A 25,721-nucleotide genomic window follows, 5' to 3' on the forward strand; every position below is an offset into this window, starting at 1 on the left:
TCCTGGAGAGTAGTATCTTATCTTTCATTTTGCTCATGGAAAATACCACTGTATTTTGTAAATCCTTGAAATATATCAGATGTAAAAAAATATCAAAGACTTTTCTAAGATGACTGTATAAACAACATTGCTATACACGCATTAAAAATGTACGGATGTATATAGACTCTTAAACTTCAACTGGGCAAACTGACCATGTGACCATGCCTACATTTTTTTTGTCATATGTTCATGCATCTGTCTCAGACTTGCTACCCTCAAAATAAATATCATCACAACTTCTCTAATACTTTTGTGACAGAAAAGCTGGGTATCACTCAACCAAACGTAGCTAATCTATTATGAATTGCATACTAAAATGACCCTGGTACGGCACAAGCTTTTCAATCTTTATTTTGGCCAATTTTAATAAAGCTACCAGTTGGCAAGTGAAGTATAATTTCTTTTCAGAATTCTGCCGCAACAAGCAAGCATAATGTCAGAAAGGAAATGCTGGCAATTTCTCCGTATAATAACTTGTGAATCATAAGTACGGAGAAATTCATTTCTGTCTAGGTATTTAATATGCACTGCTATTTTCTTCCAACTTACAGCTAATGTCTTTGAAACATTACATTAAACCAGGCAGGGAAAGTTGCTGAAAGTCTTAAAAATGGTTTTGTTGACTCTTCTGATGGCTTGACCTGTTCATTTGTAAATGGAGTATTACTACTTGATCCTTTCTTGGGAAAACGGTAGGGAGATAGTTATTAAATTTTAAAGGTACCAAAGTTGACCTGACCAAAACATAAAGCTGACCTCATAATTTTAAAACTAGAGATACTCCTACAAAATAAACTATCTGAGTCAATACATTAATCTTGTGCATGTACACGCTAAAAATGTACGCGTGACAATCAGAAACTGCACCGAGTCCTCTGTAGTAATTAAGGTCTACCAGAATAGTCAAGCATGGTAGGTCAATTATGTTAGGCAGAAATTACACATGCTAAAGGTTAAGGGGATAGTCTTAGAAGCCTCACTTTTAGTCATTTATTCCAAAGTCCATTAAGCAAACTCAGATTGACCATGGTGGAAAGGGACAGAAATTTTGCAAGCATGACTCAAAAAAGTGGCAGAGGAAACAGAAGTGGTGTTTCAGGTGGGATGTTTCGCTTTCCTGGTATTAGCATTGGTATTTTCCAGGGATTGTTGTAACCATGCAACTACTAGTATTGTTTACACAAAGTTGTACTTAATTATTCCAAAAAGTGGGGGGAAAAAGAGCCTTTGTAACTAACGGAACAATGGCTGTAGCATGCACACATTTTTCTTTCAAAATAGGCTACACAATTTTCGGAGTAGGGCGAGCCAGCCCTATGAGCAAGTTCAATAGTATAGCCAACTGTTGGCTCTAACTTATCTATAGCCAACTTAATAGTCAATTCATACAATAGCATAGACTACACAACTAATATCCGGTTCCACCTATCATACACACATGTGTCTTATAGTCCGTGTTGCAGCTGGCTACAAATTCCCGCTGTCTTTCTCTTCCCTCTTAATCTTCTTAAAATATGCTTATAGCCGGTTTATAGCACGTTATTGTAACTGCTCTAAAAGAGAAACCAGTGCTTCTGCACCCTTTCATGCTCTTTTCCATATTTGATTTTCGTTCTGAGCGTAGTTGCGTTTCAAGTCAAAAGATTCAAGAACTAAGAAGGATATTACTCCCAAAAATCCCTTTTTTCCTAAGACAGAGGAGGTACTCCCTTTGTGAAGAGACAGACCTCACCATCTACGAATTCCCGTAAGAGGGCGTTCAAATCAGAGGTTGGCTTGAGATTTTTTTTTTTGGTGCAAGCAGAATGACATGAGACATAACTATCAGTACAAACAGAAAATATATTTATGTGATTTTTAAAGAAACTTCCAAATAGAAAGATTTTACAAAACGCACACCATTTATCAGTCTAAAAAACATGATCACTGGAAGCAAGAAAGTAGTTAGGCCGTTAAGATGTTAAGAACAGATATGCCTTGTGGATGCGATGGAACTTTTCAGAACCTACCTGAAAATGTTTTGGCATTGCCAATAATGACAGAACAAACCTATGTTTTGGGATATCTCCGTTGTTCCTTTTTAGAAAGGAGCAAAAGACAAGTACGTATATGGGCTGTGCCATATATGGGCCTACATATATGATAATGATATATCTATCCTGGACTATTCAGATTGATCCATTTCGGCTCAATGCTTAAAATAGAACCATCTCCACACAATGGTTTATTGAGCAGCATTCAGATTGTTCACTCCATTCTCCTTCTCATCTTCGATGAATTAAATCAACAAGTCTTGCACCCGTTTTCGCTTCTGCCTATGCTTATAAAAATTTAATTTCTTAAGTTTAAATTTGAAGTTGATTTTAAGTTTTTACCATAATTTATTTTTTAACATTTGCTTTTATATTATAAAAACACACACATATATATATTATTTATAAATAATTTTTTATTTATAAATATGCCACAAAACAATCACCACTCCCCAACCAAAAATGAGATCCCATTAAGAACTCGCAATAGCCATATACTCCCTCCCTCCGTTCTATATTATAAGACTTTTTAGATTTATCTAAATTTATCCATGTACCAATGTATATGTGTCTAGATTTATTATTAGACTAATGAATCTAAGTAAAAATAGAAAATCTTGTAAAATGGAAAGAGGGAATGCTATTTTTTAAAAAACTTGTAATGGGCCTAAATCGAAGCCGTCTCCAATACTGCCTACGGCCCACCCCCAGCCGCATCGCGCCATATATACACGGACACATGGGCCGTGGCCCATTTGGCCTTTTGTCAGACGGGAGCGGCGACCGCATCCAGGCCGGCCGCAAATGCCGTGCCGCCGGCGGCGCGAGGAGCCCTCCCCCTCCGCCCCGTCGGCGCCGTGAACCGGTCAGAGTCAACGCCCCTCTCCGGTCGCCGGAAATTGTCCCGATATGGCGAGAGTACGGCCAAAGTTTTCTCGTCACGCCGACCACCCGAACCTCGCCTCCGCCATAACCGTTGACTCGAAGGAAGACTCGCCACCACCAGCAGTCCACAGTCCACCGCCACCACCACCACCACTGTTCGTCCTCCTAGACCACGGGTAGGAGATGGTGGCGGAGGCGGTGGCCGGCTGGCTGGTGTGCCCGAGCATCAAGCTCGTCCTCGACAAGGCCAAGTCCTTCGCCGACGAGAGGTCCGGCTGGCTGCTGGGCGGAGGCATCCGGGAGGCGCTCGATCAGCTGGCCGGCAAGCTGGTCCATCTCCGCGGCGTGGCGGCCACCGTGGAGCGGCACGGCTCCAGGGAGAACGGGGAGCATCAGCAATGGCTTCAGCAGCTCAAGGACGCCGTCTTCGAGGCGGACGACGTCCTCGACGACTTCCTGTACCAGCAGCAGCAGGAGGCCACCGGGGCCTCCTCACCATATCTCGTCAAGTTCGCCAAGCGGGTCTTCGGCTCCGACGAGTCGCTCAACAGGCTCAAGCTGATGGTCAAGAAGCTCGGCGAGCTCAGCTCCAGCTGCGACCTGCTGATGAAAGCGACGGGTCTGGAAGCGGCGGCGGCGGCGGGCGAGTTGGGCCACCACCACCACCACCACTTGGAAGGCCGCGTCTTCGGCTCGCTGCTCGAGGACGACGAGGTGATCGGGCGGGACGAGGAAGTGCGGCAGATGGTTTCTTGGCTCACCGCCAACGACCGGACCGACGGCGGCGGCGACGGCCGCGTCCCCGTCCCTGTCGCGGCCATCATGGGCCACGGCGGGATGGGCAAGACCACGCTGGCGCAGCTCCTGTTCCAGCACGAAGCCGTGACGAAGAGCTTCGATCTAACGGCATGGGTCGAGCGGCTCCAGCCGGCCGGCGCCTACGACGAGGTCGCGCTCAGCAAGCAGATCCTGCTCTCGCTGGGCGTCGAGGTGCCCACCGGCGCCACCAGCTTCGACTGGCTCCAGTGCAAGATCACCGAAACCGTCTCCTCCCACAGGTTCCTGCTGGTCCTCGACGACGTCTGGAACAAGGAGAAGATGCCGGAGTTCACCTACAGGGAGATGTGGAGGAAGGTGCTGGCGCCACTCAGATCCGGCGAGCTCGGCAGCAAGATCGTCGTCACCACCCGGAAGAAGATCGTGGCCGATCTGCTGGACGCCACCAAGCTCATCTCACTGGACGGCTTGCAATTCGATCACATCTGGACGCTGTTCAAGAAGTTCGCTTTTCACAAGGACGACCCGGAGAAGCACCCGGCGCTTCTGGCGATCGGGGAGGACATCGCCAAGAAGCTGAAGGGGCTGCCATTGGCGGCCAAGGTGGTCGCCCAGATGCTCAAGGACAGCCGCAGCGTCGGCTACTGGAAGAAGGTCCTGAACATGCAGGTGTACGACGACGTCAACAAGACGCTGGCGCTGTGCTACCACAACCTGCCGGAGCACCTCCAGCCATGCTTCGCCATCTGCAGCATCTTCCCGAAAGACTGGAGCTTTAAGCCCAAGAGGCTGGTCAAGATTTGGATGGCGCTCGGTTTCATCCACAGGGAAGAGGGGAACGGATTGGAGGAGGAGGAGGATGTAGGGAGGGACTACTTCGACCAGCTCGTGGCAAGGTCCTTCTTCCACGCGCACAAGGAACGCCGGCGGCGGAGCTGCTACTACATCCATGACCTGATGCATGATTTGGCCGAAAACGTCTCCCGCCATGACTGCGCAAGAGTTGAGGGTGACGACAAGGCGACGGATGTCCCCAGAACGGTTAGGCACTTGTCAGTGACAAGTGATGCCGTGGCGCAGCTCAGGGGGCTCCATGATCTGAGAAGGCTACGGACATTGATAGTTCTCGAGCAGTCTTCGTCTTCCCTGGGTCAGTTACCAGATGATCTCCTCAAGGAATTGAAGGGCCTTCGCGTGCTTGATTTGTATGGCTGTGACATGGCTGATCTGTCTGACAGAATTGGCCAGCTGATACATCTGAGGTACCTGGCTCTTTGCAAGACGATAACCAAGTTCCCACAGGCTGTGACAAGGCTGTTTCATCTCCAGACTCTGAAAGTTCCCAAGAAGCGCCACTTTGACAAGTTTCCGAAAGAAATGAAGAACTTGAGACATCTCCGGCATTTGGATATGGATAGTGCAAGCACATCGCAAGTTCCTGGTATTGCACAGCTTGTTAATCTTCAGGGATCCATTGAGTTCCACGTTAAAAGGGAGAAGGGCAACAGCTTAGAGTCCTTGAATGATATGAACAATCTTCGCGGGAAGCTCCATATCAAGAACCTTGATGTTGTGGAGAGCAAACAAGAGGCCTGCAAAGCTGGGCTGAACAAGAAGCAGAGCATCAAGGTGCTTGAATTGGAGTGGAATTCCACTGGCAGGAGTGTCCCTTCTGTCGATGCTGAGGTCTTAGAAGGCCTGGAGCCACATCCTCAGGTTGAAGAGGTTCATATCAGAAGATACCATGGTTACACTTCACCATGTTGGTTGGACATGAACATCCGGAATGGCAGTAAATTTTATCTAAAATCTTTACGTTTGACCAACTGTCGAAAGTGGGAGGTCCTGCCTCCTCTTGGTCAGCTTCCCTGCCTAAAAGTTTTGCATCTGAAAGAGATGTGCTCACTGAAACGAATTGGAGGTGAGTTTTATGGAACCAATTCGACTGCATTCGAATGTCTGGAAGACCTTGAGTTTGACGATATGCCAAAATGGGTTGAGTGGACCAAAGAAGAAGAGAAGCACAGCATGGTTTTCCCTAGACTCCGTAAGCTGAAGCTTTTGAACTGTCCCAGTCTGATTAAAGTGCCTTCTTTCCCACTGTCCGTGAGGAAGGTCACAGTCGAAAATACAGGTTTTGTCTCACACCTGAAACTGTCTTCATCATCATCATCAAAAGCTAGCCGATTTAAACTGGAAACATGTTCTGCTTCCATCTTTACCGATGGTTTGTTCCACCAGCAACAAGTGCAAGAAATTGTTGATTTGACCCTCAGGCACTGCCAAGATGTGAGGTTCGAAGAGCTTCATGCACTTGCTTCAGTCAAGAGGCTGCAAATATCTCATTTAGATATTACTGATGAGCAGCTGGGTACTTGTTTACAAGGTTTACAATCGCTGACCTTACTAGATATAGTCAACTGCAGCAAAATAACCACTCTTCCACAGATTGAGAGCCCAGGAAACTTGACGAAATTTCATGAGCTAAACATTCGGCAATGCCCCGAATTGTCTTCTCTGCATTCTTTACCTGGTTTTGCCACATTGGAAACGGTATTGATCGAAAATTGTTCCAGGGTCACTGCAGAATCTTTCCCTGCCAACTTCAACAGCCTCGTCTCTCTGAGGAAACTGAGCATAATGAACTGCACTGGATTGGAGTCCTTGCCAAGCAGCTTCCCATCTTCACTGCAAGTTGTTCATCTGATTGGGTGCAAGCCAACGTTGTTAACCCGACTGCAAAACAAGGATGGACCAGAATGGGATAAAATAGCCTCTATCCCAATAAAACTGATTCACTGAGCCAGGTGTGCTTGATACCATTATCATGCACATGCCACTGTACTTGTAGGTTATAGTCAATAGTATGTATCTGTGTTTCATTGCATTTCAGTGGTACAGACATTTGTGTCTGAAACTATGAATTTCCAGTACTAAAGATGGATGATTCAGGAGGAACGCCAACAGATTTTTCTGGCTGGAATAATTGTAGTGTCTGTATGTTGTCTAGAATGTATGTGCTGCCTCTGTATAATAAAACCGTCCGCAGTTCCTAATATACGTTCTGTTTTATGTTAGACGGTGTATTTCACCTGTACATATGTACTACCTCCGTCTCATAATAACTTTATTTTTAAAGTTTAGCCATTCGACTTATTTGAAAAATTTATTAAAAACTTAAAAAAATTGTCACACATAAAATACTATTCATGTTTTACCATATAGTAACAACAAAAGTATTAATCGTAAAAAATATTTAAATAAAACGAAGAAAAAAAAATCTAAAAACTAATAAATGATTTTATTTCGGAACGGAAGTATTAATCATAAAAAATATTTAAATAAAACGAAGAAAAAAAAATCTAAAAACTAATAAATGATTTTATTTCGGAGACAGTAAATAATACTAGTATTTGGCTTCGGTTTACTGAGCTGTGAAAGTATGAATGCATTCATGAGCTAAATCAAATGTGCGTATGACATCAGTCTTCTTATCGTGAAATTGTATATTTGTTGTTCATTCCTCCCCATGGCCACAGATAATTCCATCATCACAAGTTAACTTTCTTTGAAACTAAATCACAATTTATTTGTTTTCCCTTCAGTTTCATTACTTACATGACTTATCTCAGGAATTATAAAGAACGAAGCAGAGAGATAACAAATGTGGTTCTGGCCCTCAAGTTTTACTTTGTGCGTATATCCATTCCCCAACTTTTATCGGAACTCGGGTATCTACTGCGACTCAGTACTGAAATCCAATGCGCAGCATCACGAAATGGAGTGCACAATGCAGTAGGGCAACATGCGGCCAAAAAGTAGTCTCAAATCATCATTCGTTTCTTCTTTGCTTGAATGAACAGTAGGGGACAAGCCGAGTGAAATAAAAAAGTATACAATAGCTTACAAATGTGAAAATGGAAATAAACGGACTGTACATATCTTGTCAGGATACCAGAGTACTATAAGCAAACTGGCAGCTACTCCAGTGATGGCTTGAAAATATTGCCAATTAACCTGGAGAAGATTGGCAGATACAAAACCAACAGGAAACACAACAACAATATGAAGATGTGCGCAACCCCTTGCTTGACGCCATTCTGGAAAGACTTGATCCACCAAATTAGAAAACACCGAGTCTTGGAACAGATTTGAGTCCACAAGATATCTTTAACCCACTCCGCAGCATCTTAACCAAGTTCAACCCAAAAGGCACATAACAGAGCTGATAATGTCACTAACCGATCATCTTCAGAGTTACCAACCACACCCCCTTTTTCTCTTTATTTAAAATGATTAATCCTGCTTTTGTTGAAAGCAAAAATTAGGTCTTCATACAGTCCAACTAACCCTTGATGTTGCGACAAGTTTCATGATGTTTTATGTCTGACCAATTTACTCATACGTCTGGAATGACTATCAGAAAATAACAATAGAGGCATATCCAGCACCCCATTCTGTAGAAATCTGTACACACACTTGGGAAGTTTGCTAGTCATGCGGCACAAAGCTAGGTAATGGAGATGTAACAACTGACTAATGGTTTCTGGTAATTCTAAAATATCAGACTCACTAAGATCCAAAACACGCAAGTTCTTAAATTCAGACAGAAACTTACTAGGAAGATGACTTAAGGATAATGAGGAGCTTCTAAGAACGAATAAGGTCCGCAGCCTTCCCAACCTACACTTGTTCTTGAGCTGTGGAAAATAATCAGTTGAGATGGACAAGTGGCGCACCGTTGGTGGGATCACACCAGGCATGCTTTCATCGATTTTGATACAATCATGAGCAGAAGCGTGCTGTGCCAAATCATGCATTAGGTCATTTAGGAAATATAATGTTTGATTGTCTTTGCTGGCCATGCAGAAGAATGACCGTGAAAGCAGATCATGAAAGTATTCTTGTGCTAAATCATATTCACTTTTTCCTTTCTTGCTTGATAGTTGAATAAAACCCACGGCGACCCACATCTTCACCAATTTGTCTCGGTGAAACCTCCAGCCCCTTGGAAAAATGCTGCAGTATGCAAAGCATCGCTGGAGGTGCACAGGCAAGTGCTGATAACTGTGTTGAAGAGACGACATAATGATGCTATGACTAATTTCTGTGTCCAGAAGTGTTTTCCACCTCCATGTACTACTAGTGTTTCTTAGCATCTGTCCAAGAGCTTTAGAAACCAAAGGGGAGCCCTTTGCATTTGCAGCAATAGTTCTCCCAATCTCTTGCAAATCAGGGGGAACACCCATGCTTTCTCCACCCAGAGCAGCCTCCTTTAACAATAACCAGCAATCCCTCATTTCCAACACATCGATGGGGACAACATGAGTTGAATTCAGAAATTCTGCTACTAGTTTCATTCTAGTGGTCACCAATATCTTGCTCCCACTTACGGCAGACCTAAGAGGTGCCAAAACTTTCTTCCACAGATCCTTATTCTCCAGCTCTGTCTTACCCTCATCATTCCAAACATCATCAAGAACCAGGAGAAACCTCTTTGACATGATCGATACTTCAAGTTTTGCCTGTAGGATTTCCAATTCGGCTGAACTATCACCATACAATGCATAATCAGGAACACCAATTGACTGCAATATCTGCCTTGTTAACTCAGCCGCATCAGACCTATCCCAGACACAGACCCATGCTCTGAGATCGAAGTGCCGTTCAATCCTCTCACTGTTATAAACAAACTGCGCAACCGTTGTCTTCCCCATTCCACCATGGCCGACGATCGCAACGGCAGGAAGATCAGAAGAGCATGTTTCATCGGCAGAATCGACCAGCCTGCTGACTATCTCGCCACACTCTTTCTCACGCCCAATCACCTTCCGCTCCGTAAGCACGGAGCCTGTCACCCGGTTCGGCGACCTCACGCCGAACCCTGCCTCGCCCGCTTCCTCCGCCGGGTCAACGAGACGCTCGGAGCCGTCATGGATGCGGTCGATCCTGCCCACCAGTCGCTTCACCTCCCGCGATGGCTTGCCGCGGGCAACGCAGGAAGCGAGCGCCGGGCCGAGCCGGCTGCGGCGGCGCTCGAGGAGCTCGTCCAGGAGGTCGTCGGCCTCGGCGACGGCGTCCTTGAGCTGGAGGAGCCACTCCGTGAGGTCCGCCCCGGCGGCCCCCCGCCTTTTCTCGATCCCTCCCGCCACGGGCTGGACCCGGAGGAGCGCGGCCGCGAGGTCCCGCAGCCCGGCGTCGCCGTCGGCGTGGGCGAGGAGGCGTTCGGCGAGGTAGGAGATCTCCTGCGACACGGGCCACGGCGCCGCCGCCGGCACGGGCGCGGGCATCGGCCAGGCTGCCTTCGGGAGGGGGATCGTGGATCGTGGACTAGGGTTAGCTTTGCGGTGGTGAGGAGGGACGCTTGGCGCGGCGGAGACCGACGGTTGGTCGGGCCGACGAGCAGCGGCGGTGCCGTCAATTTTGGGGGAAAGTTTTGGACGCTTCAGATTTTCACGAGTCCAGCTGACCAAGTCGTTGCTTGCTTTACGCTTGGTAGCTCTTGCTGACCGCGTCAAAGTGAAAGTATCGAATAAACATATTAGAAGCGGATAAAGTAAAAAAAAAATTAAATCGATATTTGATAAAGTGAAGGGTAATTATTTTTTATTTTTTTATTAATACAATTGATAAGGATGAAAATAGAGTTATTATTTTAGACGGCTGGAATACCCCGAACTTACCAAGCAGGCTACTAATTAATTTCCCTAAACTCTAACACGATTACTTATTGTTTTTTATTTGAGAACAGCAATTATTTCTATCGTTTTTTTTACATAACGTTATTTTCATGTATGAAAACTACGGGTGATTTTTACCTGTGCAAATTAGGTTTTTAAGTAACTTTAGTTAGTGCTTCACAATTTAATTTTACCAATTGAATGGTATAAATATACGGTGGAAACATAACTTTTAAACAAAAAAAGTTTAATTTCACCTTGTCAAATAGTATTTTTATTTACTTTCATACACATTATAAATTTATTAAAGGATATATTTATTTACCTAAATTGTTAATGACACCATCGACCAGGGGCAGATCTAGCATATGAACTGTGAAACCTCCACTGTTAAAGTCATGGAAGCTCTTGCTCGTACCTCTAAATTTTATGTCAAAAATTAATAAAATGATGCCCAATTTATTCAAGCATCTCTAACATTATACCGCTGCCATCGACCTCGCCCGCCGCTGGTTCGGGTACGGCACCGTCGCGGTTGGACGCCTCCACGACCACAAGCCAGAACCATCAGCATTGCAACCGGCAACATCGGCAAACTAGCAAGAACCTTACCACATTCAGACAACGCTCAGGTAAAATCCAAATAGGTTTCGGAAGGGGCGCATATACGCTTGGGATGGCCTCGACACGAGAACAAACATTAAATCAACCGACATTCCACGGATTTGCATGCTACCAAATGTGTTATAGGAGTATCACATGGCTTTACATACTACTACCGGTATAGCACCAGTCCACCACTACCACTACTACTACATTGCTTTGCATATCGCCAACACTATCATGTCATAGTTTTGCATGCTACCAGAGTGGCCACACAACCAGAATACACCAGATTTCCCCCCACATAGACAAAATATACCCCCAGTGACAAGAGAGGCAGGATCAGTCAGCCTCCAGCTTCATGCCAAAACATCATCCTCCATCCCTTCAAGAACAGCAAGCTCAAACTCAAGTTCATCGAGTGAAAGTTCAGCGAACTCTAGAAAATCAGCCGGGGCGCAGGGCGCAAGATAACTTGCGTCGCCCCCAACGTCCCAAAGCACTGACTCTGGATCTGTATAGTAGAACTTCGAGGTTCTCGCCAAAACCCGTAGGTTGGTGTGAACAAACACTAGATCATCCGCCCATTTAGGACGACCCTCGAGCTTCATGATCGTGCGGATCAGTTTGTAAGTGGTCTAGTTCCTCTCGCAGCAGGATGCCGAGGCAGGATGGCCAAGAATCGTGAGGGCTAACACTCCTGCAGCCTAGGTGTTGAACTGCCATGAGTCACCCACCATGCCTTTGGGTCAAGAAGATCCCTGTCAGTGATACAATCCAAACTAAAGCCTCCTGCACCCGAGGAAGCAAGCTCTGTGCCCAAAAGAGAAAACTTAGCATACTCTGCCTCGATTGCCCTCAAGTCATCTGCAGCAGGAAATAGTTTCTTCAAGCAGTCATTTGCCATCTCATTAATCGCAGTATCCTTATGCGGGGGTTGACGATTAGCACCTTCATCAATCCAACTAGTAGTGTAACATCTGCAATACAGAACAAAATGATGTTAATACATAGCTTAAAAAGGAAATCTTTTAGTAACTAGTACCAACTAACTAAGACTCACCTTGGGTTTAGTGCATGAGCTAAACCGTGGAGTGGACTTCTGGTCTTGCCCCACCAATCCACTAAAATGCCACTTATAACAGAATAAAATGTTGACTCTTCCTCAGCTCTCTTCTCTTCATGTCTAAAAATGATATCCTTTACCTTCTCTATCATACCATTGCACATTTCATAGATCAAATGAATACACTGCTTTTCAGTGTCCGTGCTGCGTATCATTGAATATGTGGGTTCTGTCAAAGCAAGAATGTAATCAACTTGATCCCACCACAACTCATCAGTAAGTTTTTTCTTCACAAGCTGTGCTTGCCCCTCATCATCCTTACTATAAGCAGGCCACTTCTCGTTGAGGACCAGCCCTATAATAGATTGCTTAATCAACCGAAGCCTCTTTAGCATGACAATATCTAAAGCAAATCTTGTGTCAGCAATGCCAAGCACCTTTAGCTTACTAAAATCACTGATCATGGAAAATAGCATGGTATGTTCACATATGAAATCATTTATCATTCTTGCATCACCTATAACTTCTGAAATCCAGTGGCAGTCTTTGTAGACAACATTTTCGGCATTCTTAGCAGCACAAATATTATCCAAGGCAAGACTTAAAGAATGAGCAACACTTGGTGTCCCTTGGATGTGATCATACTTCTGTTCAATCAGCACCCCAGAATCTCTACAAACAGGATCATTGTCTGTGATCACTTGGACAACATTTTCTGATCCAACACTTTCAATTGCAGCAATGAGCTTCTCTGCTATGTAGAATTCCTTTGTCTTCAACTTATCTTTATTGTTAACTGCTTCCAAAAAAACTGGCCCATTTTCATTGATGGCTATGATATTGATAACAGGTCGCCTCTGAGCATCTGACCACCCATCAGAAACAATTGTCACACCTGCCTTCCTCCACATGCTTTTTATGGTCCACAGGGTTCTTTCAATGTTAGCCCTTTCTTTTTGCAAAATAGTTGTCTTCAGCTGGTCATACCCAGGAGGAACATATCCAGGAATATGGAACATCACGGCCATAGCAAATGAACTACGATAGTATGGGTTACTTGCAACAGTGAAGGACAAACCTGCAAATATGGATAATATTGAAGGACAAGCCATACAATATAAACTGAAGTGTTTCAAGTTTAAGATGTTATCCTTCAGAACATAACATTTTTAAAGCTAGAGGATGCCAATCCTTTTGACTTTCATCCTCTTCCTCATTCGAGGCGGAGGTGGCAACAGAGAATAAGCTCACATAGTATGGGTTCCTTGCAAGCTTGAAGGATAATCCTGAAGATTTCATGTTTAAATAGAAATATAAGGCATAAGCTAAATAGCATTCCAAATAACATGAACACAAAGGTTTCATGTTTAAGATGTTAACCTAAAGAATAGAACATTCTAGCAATTTCAGCATCCAATTTAGTTTGAAGTTTCATATGAAGATCCTCATCTAAAGCTGTACTCTTTCTTTTGTTTGGCTGAAGCATAGCTTTGTGTGGAGGGGGCATTCCATCAGAATAGTCAACATATCATGTCAACGGATCATTTGCAGCCAAGACAAACTGATCAGATCCCTCTGAAGCTTCTGCATGTCTCCCTAAAGGCTCTTTTATTGCAAATTCTCTTTTATTGGTTTGTATTTGAAAATCCTAGGAGAAAGCATATAAACCCTGAAAGACTAGCACCCCCCTTCTTTTGGCTCTTTCATCATAGTTTATTTTTCAATCTTAGCTTTTAGATTGCTACGAACACGTATATAAAAGTTTTATCCACAAATTATTTTACGTTTGCAAATATGCTATTTGGCTTTTTTCTTCAAAAAGTGAAAAGATGACCCCTTAGCTCCCCATCAAAGCTGCACTAACAAAAAAACTTGGCTAAAACAAAGAGAACAGGCTCCTGTAAAATGGCCACTAAAATAGTAAAATATATAGGCAGTCAACAACAACCTATTGTTTCTGAACTTCCCATTATTTCTCATATCACCAGATACACATAAGTATAACAACTTAACAAGGAACCACAAGTTGGCATAAGAGACATGCCATTCAGGCATCCAACTTTCAGACGCCCAAGGTGGCTAGGTTCCAGTAATCCAATCACCCTCCCAGTCTTTTGTTGGGTCCTCTCCATCACGAATTTGCTCCCAATATATGAAAATCCTAATAAAATGGTTCAAATGTAAATATATCCCCCATCATTGCGCCTCAAAATGAGGATTTTGATAGAAGGATTCTAAACCCTTGTTCGGTTAACCCCTTCCCCATGGTGAATCCCCTCCAAATCCCTCCAAGACTAACCGAGCAGCCCTAACTGGGAATCTGTCCACGAAATTTATGAGTGCCTCGTGCGCTTTGCCTCGAGACGCCTCCTCCGACGTCAAAGCCCGCGTTTGGCACCGATTGCCAATAACGCCTGCGCATGTGCAGAGAGAGACCCAGACAAAGAGAGTGTGCGTGTGTGTCATAGAGAGGGGGAGAGAGAGACGAGGATGCATACCTGTGTTCGTGACTCCGTGGCAAGCCGGCGTTGGCACCGGCGGCAGGGCTGGCTGTAAACCCTCGTCGCGAGACGCGGGAAATCTCTGCGCCATTTCGCCTGGACCCCACGCAACGCCCACTCGACTCGACGCCTCAGTGCCTCACATCGAGTATTTCCTGCTCTTTGCTGATTTTTTTTTAATTTTTAATTTTATTTAATAAATATTCCCTCCGTTTCATATTATGAGATTTTCTGGTTGTGTCTAGATTTATTTATGTGCTAATGAATATAGACACATATCCAAAACATATACACAGAGATATGGATAAATTTAATCAAACCCAGAAAGTCTTATAATCTCAAACGGATGTAATAATTTATAAAACTATATTTTCGTTTCCAAAATTTATGAATCTAACCTCCCACCGCCCTCATAGAGTGATAGAGGGCGAAAAGATGACGTTGCAGCTGCAGGCGGAGAGGGAGACGGAGATGGGCGATAACGGCACGGTGGTAATTTTGTATTTTGCCCCTTGCCACAAGGAACAAAGTGCAAAATTATCGTGCGCGGTTTGATACATATATGTATAATATATGTAATTGTTTAATCATAAGCACTACTTTGGCTCAGTGGCCATTATCCCCCAGTGACCACTGAGCCAAGCTAGTGCTTGTAATTAAACAATTATATGTGTTATACGTATATGTATTAAATCATGATTCGACAGAAAAGTTCCTGGGCGCACGCGACCATTTTGCACTTTGCCCCAAGGGAAAAGTGCAAAATTGCCACCGCACTGTAATCGCCCGTCTCCGGCTTCCTCTCCACTATCCGTCACATATCTTTTCGCCCTCTAAGAGGGCAGCAGGATGTTAGATTTGTAAATTTTAGAAACAGAAGCATAATTTTGTAAATTATTTATTAAATAAAATAAAAAAATTCAGTCTTGCATGCATCGCCAGGCCTAAGCATACGAGTTAGCTAGTGGAGGTTCACCCATTAGCCTTTTCGGCTAGTACGGTACTCCCAGGCCCCAAGGGTTCAGTTTCTACCCGTCATAGATGTTTTCTAATAGCAACGTAATATAGTCAGTAAACCGACTATAAAATTCTCTACAGTCTTTTCTTAGTACACTCATACAGTAGTTAGTTTTTATCATTAATATAGAACACACTTATCTCTCTCACGAAGTTTCTTGGTTCTTGTGCCCAATCCGACGGTAAGCTTACAACTCGCTTCTCCTCTCTTCTCTCATCTCTCCTCCACTTTAGCATTTAGTTAGCTTGCAGCCTACTATTATACTTGCTCTAAGGTGATTTTTCCTGTTCCCCCCTTAAGGCTTTAAACTTCCGTAATTTGCACTGTATACGGCTTTTACATTGTATACGGCTTTTATCAGGTTTAGAAACAAAGTACTCCCTTCGTATTTTAATAGATGACGTTATTAGTTTTTTGTCACATGTTTCACCAATCGTTTTATCCAAAAAAGTTGTGGAAATATGCAAAAGACTAAGCTATAATTAAAATATATTTAGTAATAAATTCATTCAAAACAAAATAAATAATAATTACATAAGTTTTTAAAATAAAACGAATGATCAAACATATGATAAAAAGTCAACGACATCGTCTATTAAAACACGGAGGGAGTATAAATTCCTTCCATGTAATAATCCCATCCACTGTCATTTAACTTATAAACGATCTAAATTTTAAAACTCTTAAATTTGATTTTTGGTTTGGAAAAAAGTCCAAGTTACCCTTTGAACTATGGTGAGAGCTTGATCCCCCCCCCCCCCCCCTCCCCCAGACTACAATGCTAGACATTTAAAATTTAGATTCAACAAAATATCAAGAAACAATATCATTCATCATTGCAAGTTCGTTGTTGCAATATCGCAGAGATTAGCTGCCAACTGGCATGCAAAGTTCAATTGGCCTCCGCCAACATTGATCGACGGATTACCATCCACTTTACACAGCCAAAACATTACACGGACTACCTGCCAACTGTGCATACAAGGTTCAATTGGCCTCCAACTTTGATCAACAGAAACACCATCCAGTTTCCACAGCCAAACATTCCTTCATGTTCCAACAAGTTCTAACATTCATATAGCCAAAAGCCCCACAATCGACTACTAGAATTACATGGAAGGCACAACACCAGACAAGCAGAAACATGGGTAGCTAAGTCAAGCTTCTGACCTCATGTCCGTTTGGTTTTCTTGACCACAATCTGTTCCTTCAATCATGGCAACCTCGAACTCATGTTCATCAAGCGAGAGGTTAGCAGTCTCAAGTATGCCTGCACCTGATGATTTAAAGCCTTCATCTCCCACATCCCAATACCTTGTCTCTTGGTCTGTATGATATTCTTCTGATCTTCTTGATAGAAGCCGCAAGTTGTTGTGCACAAAAACCAAGTCATCAGCCCATTTAGGACGAAGTTTGTCCCTCATGATGTCACGAATAAATCCGTACGTTCTCCAGTTCCTCTGGCAGCAGGAAGATGAAGCAGGTTGGCTGATAAGCTTGAAAGTTAAACTCTGAACTTCCTGTGCTGAAGTTCCATGGGTCACCCACCACATCTTGGGGTCAAGTTTATCCCTATCAGCTCTGGAATCCATGCTAAAATGTTTTGTTCCCACAAGAGCAAACTCTGCGTATTCTGACTTGATAGTTCTCAAGCCATCTGTAGTAGAAAACAATTTTCTCCAGCAGTTATTTCTCATTTGAGAAATCTCGGCATCTCTATGTGGGGGTTGGCGAATAGGAACTTGATCAATCCAACTGTCACTGTAATACCTACCAAAAGCGACCAGAAAGAGATATATATATATATATATATAAACAGATTCAAAAATACAAATCACTTAGTGAATACGCTAAACACTGGAGTGGTGTTCTGCTCTTGCTCCACCAATCTTCTAGAATGGAATGCACAATAGAGTAAAATGCTGACTCCTCTTCAGGCCCTCTTGATCATGCTTATAAATGACAGCTTTTACCTTATCAATCATATTATTCCACATTTCATTAATAAGATGAAGGCATGGCTCTTCAGTGTCCGTCATGCGTATCATCGAATATATAGGCTCAGTGAAAGAAAGAATGTAGTCAACTTGATTCCACCACGAGTGATCAGTAAGCTTGTACTTCACAAGCTGTGCGTGCTCCGTGTTAAAACTACTGTAAGCAGGCCACCACTTGTCACTATTGACCAACTTTATTAAAGATTGCTTGATCAGCCGAAACCTCTTTAACATAACAAGATCTGAAGCGAATCTTGTGTTAGCAATAGCAAGAATCTGCAACTTACTGAAATCACTCAGAATGGATGATATCATGGTATGATTCATTATGAAATTCTTGATCATACTTGCATCCTCTACAACCTTAGAAATCCAATGGCTCTCTTTGAAGGCAACATCTTTGGTATTGTTAGCGGAGAAAACATTCTTCAAGGCAAGACTTAATGTATGAGCAACACTAGGCATCCATTGGATGTGATTGTATTTTTGTTCGATCAGCAACCCAGCAGCTCTGCAAACAGGATCATTTTCTGTGATCACTTGGACAACATTTTCTGCCCCAACGTCTTCAATCACAGCAGTGAGCTTCTCTGCAATGTACTCCTTTGTATTCACCTCATCTTCGATGTTGATTGCTTGCAGAAAAATGGCTCCACATTCATTGATAGCCAGAATGTTGACAAGTGATCGCTGTTGAACATCTGACCAACCATCAGAAACTATTGTCACACCTGCCTTCCTCCACATGGTTTTGATGGGCTGTAGTAAGTCATCAATGCGAGCCCTTTCTTTTTGCAGAAGAGTTGTCTTCAACCTTTTGCTATCAGGAGGAATATAACTAGGAACAATATTCTTCAAAACAAAAGTGAATGAACTCCGGAAGTATGGATCCCTTGCAGAGTTGAAGGAGATTCCTGCAAAGATAAACAAATAGTGAAGCATGACGCTTACAACATAAACACATTTTCTTAACTATCAAGGAAACCCTGTAATGTGCAAACCTTTTTGCATGTTCCCAGAAAAAAATTAAACAAGTATTCCAGTTTAAGGCAGTAACCTGAAGAATAGAACATTCTTGCGAACTGAGCATCCAAGTTATCTTTGCATCCCATATAACAGTCCTATGCACATGCATTCCTCTTTCTTCTTTTTGCTTGTACAATAGCTTTGCCCATACTTGGTTCGTCATCAGAATAGCCACTAGTCCAAGATTTTGTTACAGTTTTTTTACGCACCTGATTTGGATTTGAATCTTCTGCTGCATCAACTTCACTGCATAGATTGATAAAGATATTGATGGTCACTCCTGGACAGGCTTGAACACCTTCTTCAGGACTTTTAAGCAAGTGTGCCTTCACGGTTGAATAGCTTCCACGAAAGACAACTGCAATAGTCGCATAGGAACTTCACATTTGTTCCACAGCAAGGACCAAACCCATCCAATATCTTAGGACTTTTTTAAGGTGCACCAAGTTAATATGAGCCATCCATTGTGCAGAGATCTAAGGGCTGATAATACTCTTACCTCATGTGTGGTGAGAGTCATTTATTGTCATTTAAATTTAAATATGACCATAAATGCATCCTAATAAGGAAAGAGTCAATATTTCCTTACTTAAATACTACTAATTCAAAATTATACAGTAATTATACTAGTAAAATTAAAAATATGCAATACTCTTAATATCTTTATACTTTCAATTTATAAACTAAGTTCACAATAATTAGGATGCCTATATGAACAAATAATTTTCACTTTTGTAATTTTATTTTATTTTTGTTTTAACAGAACCTAGTCTCCAAATTCAGTCATATCTATTTGGCTTCAAATAAGGAAAGTATTTGTAATAAATTTTATGTTAAGTTTGAATCCTTTGGATAATTAATTGGAGCTTCCACTATTTTGAGCAATATGTATGAATGAAAATTTCAGTTTGACTGACATGTTGGTCTACCGATTTTTTTTTTGCTTGGTGTTATTATATTTTTTCACAGTAAGCATGCATGCACCATTAGAAAGGAAAGGTGATACTGTAATATTTACTTTACTTATTTGGGCATGCTAAATTAATGAGGTATTGGATCTTTTATGTTGATTAAAATAAAAGAGCAAAAATTGAATGGTCAAGATTAACCGATAGCTCTTACCTCACAAGAGGTAAGATGGAGCACTCTAAAACTGCTCAATATCTTAGGCATGTCATTCTCTCCTGGAGAAGGAGACACCCCCCCCCCCCCCCCCGCTTTCCATCCGTTTTTCAAGCCTTCAAACTGAAAATTAATTAGTACTCTCTCCGTTTCATAAAGTAAAACTTCGTAGCCTTAACTAGATTCATATAAATACTAATGAATCTAGATAAAATGAAGGTAGTACAAGTTTAGTAAAAGCCATCAGTAAAAGTTCTACAAAGTTCACGAAAAGGTATAATAACTAGCTCACAACAAAAACATATGAATCTTACATGCATATGTGTGTGCATTTTTCATTGTAGAAAAACTACGGAAAACAGACACTGAAAGATAAGAACTCATGAATGTTCCTGGTTCGTTTTCATCTTGACTAGATCATACAAAGTCACAAAGAGTATGCAAAAACAATCTACAGCGCAACAAATTTGTTCTAAAAATCCTAAAAAAACTAAAATACCTGACTGGATACAAAATAAAATAAAGAGATAAATGCTAATGCTTCACATGCAGGCAATGCCAAGTCTCATTTCCCTCCATCCTAATACTCAGAATGAGGCCATTAATCCCTAACCAAGGTCGGCGAAACGAAATTGCCCCCCATCAGTTCATCTCTCTAGGTGCAAGAGGGAAGGGGAGACCGGAGACGCATACCTAGCGCCGACGGCGACGGCGATGGCTCCCGGCGTAGCGGACCCAAAACCCTTGTCGCAGGCGGTGGACGCGGGAAGCCTGGGCCTCCTCCCTTCTGAAACCCGCCAAAACCTCGCCTGGTTCGCGCCACTGTGGGGGGAGGCGCACCGGCACCGTCGAGCCTAGCAGTCCAGCACTAGTTGGCGAGATGATGCTTTTTTTTTTTTTTTGTTGCAAGCAGTGTGTAATTTTGCAGTTGGGTCATTTTCGAAAATGATATTTCACAATAGGGTCCTTGATAAAACTTCTTCATTAAACGGCCATTTGCAAAAGCTTTGCCGGGGGTATATTTCGAAGATTTTTTTTAGGGAGAGGTTAAATTGTAAAAGAGTTCTCACACATGTGCACTTCACCTGTGTACATTTGCACACACTCGTCCCTATAAACATGGTCCCTATGAGCATTTTAGAGAAACCGGAACCGAGATGAAACCAACTAATCTATTTATAGATTATAGTTCATACCTTATACGGCTTTTGAAGTCACATGCAAAAATTTTGCATCCTAAAAAATAACATATTTTTTGCTACAATATACTACCCCATTTCATATTACAAGTTATTTTAGATTTTTCCCTATGTCAAATCATTTAGAGAAAAACATAATAACATTTTAACCAAAAATAAATATACTATATAATATAATATATTTAGTTGTATATTTAATAAAACTAATTTGGTGTTGCAAATGCTAGTAATTTATTATTAACTTGGTTAGATTTAAAAATGCTTGACGTAGAATAAACTTAAAGTGACTAATAATATGAGAAATGAAGTGAGCACCATTCATCGAAGACAAACTTCTTTATCTTTTCGTTTATCCTTATAAACCAAAATTTAAGTCTTCTACTTTAAATTTGAATTTGATTTTAGGGTTTTATTTTACCGAAGTTTATTTTTCATCTTTACCTTTTAGACCGCTAAGAATATGTGTATAAATTTTTTATTTATAAATTATTTTTTATTTGTAAATATGTCATTTGGTTTTTTTTTAAAAAAAAGTCAAACAACAACCCTGAAAAACTTTGACCGGTGTTCATACATAACAAGTTTCTGGACAACCCCACAGAAAATATGACTTGAAAAGGAGCGTTCTTTCCGTCAGTATCAATATTTCTACACCAACCAGATACACACTACTTCCAAAGTCAATGAATTTCCCTGGAACGCACGCTGCCCTTTAAGACCAGGTAAACGTTTTGACTAACAAAGGCGACATATTTTACAAGATAAAAGAAAACGGCTTAATTTGCATTATTCCTACGCCATTCATTTCTTTAATCTTGATATTTCTGCATATTTCAACAATAGAAGTGGCTAGGATGCGACCAACAACAGAAGCTTTTGTAGAAATGAGAATAGTTTTGACCAGCAAAAGCTAGCATTGATTCACAAAACTATGACCTCTTGCTTTAACAAGTGTGTACACTGCATGTTGAAATTCCCAAGCTTGCTTGCATATATATTCTGTATGTAGATTGATCATGCACTTTGGCTGGAACAATTTGGTAATCTGCTTCATCATCCCGTGGCACAAATTGGCACATGACAATGGCTCCTATCACATATTCACGAGGAACAAACTAGCAAACACCCTATCCTCATATTAGTTGTGAGTGATTATCATTGCTGCTATTAGCACCTCCCAAGTGTTGATAACAGCCAAGCTACAAAAATTTATACAGCGGAGGGCAGTATGCTGCTTACAGTGAATGCAGTATACTGATACTACTTAATACATCATGTAAAGCGCTTCACTCATTTGAGCATGGACAATGCCCATGGAAAGAGGGTAAACTTGCAGGAGAAAAACCATGCAATCTTGGGTGCCTTCCGCGAAATATTGGATTTGCAGTTACCGGGCAACAATGAGCTCGTCCAGGATTTCTCCATCTGTGCTAGTAGGTGGCAGCATCAAGTCATCCTCCGCTGAGAAATGGTACTTCTCTCCAATGGCTCTGAGGAGCTGATAAACCTCAAACATTGTTGGCCTCTCCTTTGGAGTGGAAATTGTGCAAGAGCATGCAACTTTCAGAAACTGCATTAGCTCACCGTCACTGCCCTTCCCTACTAACGACTTGTCAACGGCATCTTGGAGTGCATTGTTTGAAAGGTAGGAGATCCACTCTACCAGGCTCCCTCTGAAATTCTCCGGTGCAGTTGAAACATGAGTAGGCCTTTCACCGGTGATAAGCTCAAGAAGAACCACACCAAAGCTGTACACATCACCCTTTGGCGTGGCCACCAGAGTACGTGCATACTCTGGTGCCACATAACCAAGATCTCCAAATTCTCCGTTAACAAAGGTGCTAAGGTGGGTGTCTATTGGATTCATAAGCCTAGCAAGTCCAAAATCTGATATCTTTGGTTCGTAGTTCTCATCTAGGAGGATGCACTTGGAGCTTATATTGCGATGAAGGACTCGAGGATTGCAAGTGTGGTGAAGATATGCAAGACCTTTCGCTGCACCGATACCTATTCTTAACCTCAGGGGCCAATCCATCTTACTGTCTTTGCCTTCTTCTTGATTTAACTGATCATAGAGTGAACCTTTGGGCATGTGCTTGTACACCAACAACCTCTCCCTCTTAGCGATGCAAAATCCTAGGAGAGGAACTAAGTTGCGATGCCTTACTTGGCCAAGTGTCTTCATTTCCGACGTGAATTGAGATTCAGAATGCTGTGAATCTTGTAGCCTTTTGACAGCAAGAAAAGAACCATCAGGCAGCACTGCCCTGTACATAGTTCCTGTCCTCCCAGTACCTATGATGTTTTCTTTGCTAAACTCATTGGTAGCCTTCATAAGATCACTTAGTTTCATCTTTGAAACTGGATTCTCGAACATAGAAACCTGGATAATTGAAAAGACATGGCAGTAGGAAGTTTACGTTAGCTTTCTATACCTATAATGTTACTCAAAATTTCTTTTGTACTATAAAACAAAAGCAAATAAACGGTAATAGAAGGGTATTTCACCTTGATAGTTTTTGTTCCTTTGATACTCTTTGCCCATTTATTTTCTTCCTCGTCCTTTTCCTTCTTCTTGGCTGGTAATTTCCGCAGACAAAAGAATACAATTATCACACCAATTATGATCACAACTACAACACCAACAACAGCTCCGATGATTGCTGCAGTGTTCTTGCTCTTTGCTGAAGCTTGGCAGCCATCCAATGGTGTCCCACAAAGGCCTTGATTACCAGCAAAATTTGATGGCGCAAATTTCTGTAGACTAGTTGGAATGGGGCCTGTTAGTCGGTTCTCCGCAACATTGAATGAGTTTAACCGACTAAGAAGACTGAACTGCGGTGGAATTGAACCAGTCAACTGGTTATGTTGGAGATTGAGCGAGTTTAGATATGTCATATTTGATATATTTGGTGGGATTTGGCCAGAGAACCCGTTGTAGGAGAGGTCCAGTGATGTCAAATAAGGTACTTGCCGGGAGATTTCCAGAGGAATAGGTCCTGTAAAATTGTTATTCGACAAATCTAGCCCAGTCATACTAGTACAGTTTTGAAGACCTTGGGGGAATGGACCCTGAAGACCAAGGTTGCCGAGGCGCAAAGAAAGAACTCGGTCGTCATCTGGGTGCCAGCATTCCACCCCAGTAAACTTGCAGATGTAACCAGGAGTACCGTTGTTGACAAAATTCCATGAGGATTTGAGTATACCATTGGGATCAGTCACCGATAAGATTAAAGTTTTCAAGCATTGGATATCAAGTTCAGAGCCAAAACAGGTGGCACTCAATGTCATGACAAGAATAAGCCGCAGAGGAGCATAATAATGATCTGTCATCGAGCACTTGTTGTGAATTAGTGCCACCTTTCCTTAACGATGAGAAATACCACTGCACAAATACAATTAGTAGTCACCTGCATGTAGTAATAACACCATGTCACGAGATAACATATGAACATATCATGCAGTTCATGCTGTATACCGCAAGTTGGTTGCCAGTTCTTATCCTCTACCAGTTGTGATGCAAATTGTGTTTAAATTGTGATAAGGAAAACTTCAAAGAATCTGAACCGTAAGAAGCCAGCATCAGTAAAGAACTGATCCATTAACCTACCATAGCCAAAGGAAATTAAAAAGTTGCAAACCTTTTTATCTTTATAAGATCAGCAGAAGAAAGACTTGTAGACGACGCGTTGAGAATGAGCAACAAAGAACCGTATGATCGTCTACTGGAACCATCGTTTGAGGCCTCAATTCTATTTTAGAGTGATCAAAAGGCCTCTAATTTAATACTCCTATCTCGGCTTCTCTCACATCCAACACGATCGGCTCCAACCGCGAAAAGGTGCCCTACTTTTGAGGAGGAAAAAATCTAAGGGAAGAAAAAAAATCTCCCAAAAGAAAGCACCAGCACGGCAGCACCACCCAAACAAACACAACCTTTCTCTCTGATTTCGCACCGAGTGGTACGCCCGCCACTCCGGCCGCCCTTCTCCTCCACTCCTAGATGAGTTTCGTATGATCAAATCGCCAAAAAGGAGGTGTCCTCGACGAACACTTCCTCCTCCTTGACGAACCCACGCAATTCCACTCCCCGAAATTACATCGCCGTACTTAGCAACACCCAAATTCCCACCTATCCCTTGCCGCCGCCGATACGCTGGAAACTCTCCTGCGTTCCAAGTTCCAACAACACTCAACCAAACTAAACACACGGCGAAGATCGTCTCCAACACATCCCAACAAACAAAAAAAAAGGCGCCAACGAGATCACCTACTACAAACATACGCGCAACAAAAGCTCCACGGAACAAGAATTAAAAACACACGGAGCACGAGCGCGCGCCCTCACCTGAAGAAAGAAACAGAGGAAGCCCGCCCACGCCCGAGGCCGAGGAGCGGAGGCGAATGAGCAACGAGAAGACAGGCCGCGACGCACGCTCGAGAGAGAGAAAGCGAGAGGAGAGGTGGGAGCGCGAGGAGAGGGAAGGGAGGGAGGGAGGCATGCCGTCAAAAGAGAAGGCGAGAGAAGGACGACGACGACGACGGCGACCAGCAGTACTACACTAGTACTAGGCGAGGGGGGAGGGTTTTTTTTTTCCTTCGGTTTTTCTGGGGTTATTTTCCGGTCCAAGCGTGTGTGGGGCCCAGAGTGAAGAGAGAGAGGAGGGTGGTGGGGCCCATGCGGGAGACTGTGGCGCGGGGGTGGGGCCCGCCTTGGCACCTTTCGCGACGCGGCATTCCACGGACTTTATTACTAGTGAGGTGCAGAGACT

The 25,721-nt window shown here is 42.7% G+C and overlaps 6 protein-coding genes across 7 annotated transcripts; 2 read left to right on the plus strand and 4 right to left on the minus strand.

Annotated features, from left to right (window-relative positions):
- The first annotated feature begins 3,143 nt into the window (after window positions 1-3,143).
- On the plus strand, window positions 3,144-3,678 carry LOC121054483. The gene is made up of 2 exons (XM_040524366.1): window positions 3,144-3,524; window positions 3,640-3,678. Exons 1-2 carry the CDS (start codon window positions 3,144-3,146, stop codon window positions 3,676-3,678), a joined length of 420 nt encoding a protein of 139 aa, XP_040380300.1.
- Window positions 3,679-3,797: 119 nt separating this feature from the next.
- Window positions 3,798-6,620, plus strand: LOC102716974 (putative disease resistance RPP13-like protein 1). The gene has a single exon (XM_015837263.2). It carries the CDS (start codon window positions 3,798-3,800, stop codon window positions 6,537-6,539), a length of 2,742 nt encoding a protein of 913 aa, XP_015692749.2. The 3' UTR covers window positions 6,540-6,620.
- Window positions 6,621-7,415: 795 nt separating this feature from the next.
- On the minus strand, window positions 7,416-10,171 carry LOC102706102 (putative disease resistance protein RGA3). The gene has a single exon (XM_006654343.3). It carries the CDS (start codon window positions 10,025-10,027, stop codon window positions 8,108-8,110), a length of 1,920 nt encoding a protein of 639 aa, XP_006654406.1. The 5' UTR covers window positions 10,028-10,171; the 3' UTR covers window positions 7,416-8,107.
- Window positions 10,172-11,101: 930 nt separating this feature from the next.
- LOC102717254 lies at window positions 11,102-14,728 on the minus strand. Its single transcript, XM_015837116.1, has 3 exons — window positions 14,585-14,728; window positions 12,084-13,164; window positions 11,102-12,000 (listed from the first exon to the last, which is right to left on the minus strand). The coding sequence occupies exons 1-3, from the start codon at window positions 14,676-14,678 to the stop codon at window positions 11,712-11,714; spliced, it is 1,464 nt and encodes a 487-aa protein (XP_015692602.1). The 5' UTR covers window positions 14,679-14,728; the 3' UTR covers window positions 11,102-11,711.
- Window positions 14,729-17,449: 2,721 nt separating this feature from the next.
- On the minus strand, window positions 17,450-20,605 carry LOC107304217. The gene is made up of 4 exons (XM_015837333.1): window positions 20,444-20,605; window positions 18,838-18,986; window positions 18,660-18,684; window positions 17,450-18,516 (listed from the first exon to the last, which is right to left on the minus strand). The coding sequence occupies exons 3-4, from the start codon at window positions 18,673-18,675 to the stop codon at window positions 17,498-17,500; spliced, it is 1,035 nt and encodes a 344-aa protein (XP_015692819.1). The 5' UTR covers window positions 18,676-18,684; window positions 18,838-18,986; window positions 20,444-20,605; the 3' UTR covers window positions 17,450-17,497.
- A 1,042-nt stretch (window positions 20,606-21,647) lies between these two features.
- On the minus strand, window positions 21,648-25,380 carry LOC102706383 (probably inactive leucine-rich repeat receptor-like protein kinase At5g48380). 2 transcript variants are annotated; one of them, XM_006654344.2, is made up of 3 exons: window positions 25,298-25,380; window positions 23,458-24,359; window positions 21,648-23,332 (listed from the first exon to the last, which is right to left on the minus strand). In XM_006654344.2, the coding sequence occupies exons 2-3, from the start codon at window positions 24,280-24,282 to the stop codon at window positions 22,337-22,339; spliced, it is 1,821 nt and encodes a 606-aa protein (XP_006654407.1). In that variant the 5' UTR covers window positions 24,283-24,359; window positions 25,298-25,380; the 3' UTR covers window positions 21,648-22,336. The 2 variants fall into 2 exon arrangements, with proteins under 2 accessions (XP_006654407.1, XP_015693342.1); XM_015837856.2 differs by lacking the exon at window positions 25,298-25,380 and adding an exon at window positions 24,886-25,183.
- Window positions 25,381-25,721: the final 341 nt, after the last annotated feature.

This window comes from Oryza brachyantha, chromosome 5 (genome assembly GCF_000231095.2).
Source record: "Oryza brachyantha chromosome 5, ObraRS2, whole genome shotgun sequence".
Classification (NCBI taxonomy): Eukaryota; Viridiplantae; Streptophyta; class Magnoliopsida; order Poales; family Poaceae; genus Oryza; species Oryza brachyantha.

What these genes read in the sequence shown, in the direction of transcription:
- LOC121054483 (XM_040524366.1), top strand. Translation starts at nt 3,144, where the DNA reads ATGGTGGCGGAGGCGGTGGCCGGCTGGCTGGTGTGCCCGAGCATCAAG. An exon ending in TCAACAGGCTCAAGCTGATG is followed by an intron (nt 3,525 to 3,639) that starts GTCAAGAAGCTC and finishes ACCACTTGGAAG; the next exon opens with GCCGCGTCTTCGGCTCGCTG.
- LOC102716974 (XM_015837263.2), top strand. Translation starts at nt 3,798, where the DNA reads ATGGGCAAGACCACGCTGGCGCAGCTCCTGTTCCAGCACGAAGCCGTG.
- LOC102706102 (XM_006654343.3), bottom strand. Translation starts at nt 10,027, where the DNA reads ATGCCCGCGCCCGTGCCGGCGGCGGCGCCGTGGCCCGTGTCGCAGGAG.
- LOC102717254 (XM_015837116.1), bottom strand. Translation starts at nt 14,678, where the DNA reads ATGGCGCAGAGATTTCCCGCGTCTCGCGACGAGGGTTTACAGCCAGCC. An exon ending in CCACGGAGTCACGAACACAG is followed by an intron (nt 13,165 to 14,584) that starts GTATGCATCCTC and finishes CCATATTTGCAG; the next exon opens with GTTTGTCCTTCACTGTTGCA. An exon ending in GCTCATGCACTAAACCCAAG is followed by an intron (nt 12,001 to 12,083) that starts GTGAGTCTTAGT and finishes TCTGTATTGCAG; the next exon opens with ATGTTACACTACTAGTTGGA.
- LOC102706383 (XM_006654344.2), bottom strand. Translation starts at nt 24,282, where the DNA reads ATGACAGATCATTATTATGCTCCTCTGCGGCTTATTCTTGTCATGACA. An exon ending in AAGGAACAAAAACTATCAAG is followed by an intron (nt 23,333 to 23,457) that starts GTGAAATACCCT and finishes TCAATTATCCAG; the next exon opens with GTTTCTATGTTCGAGAATCC.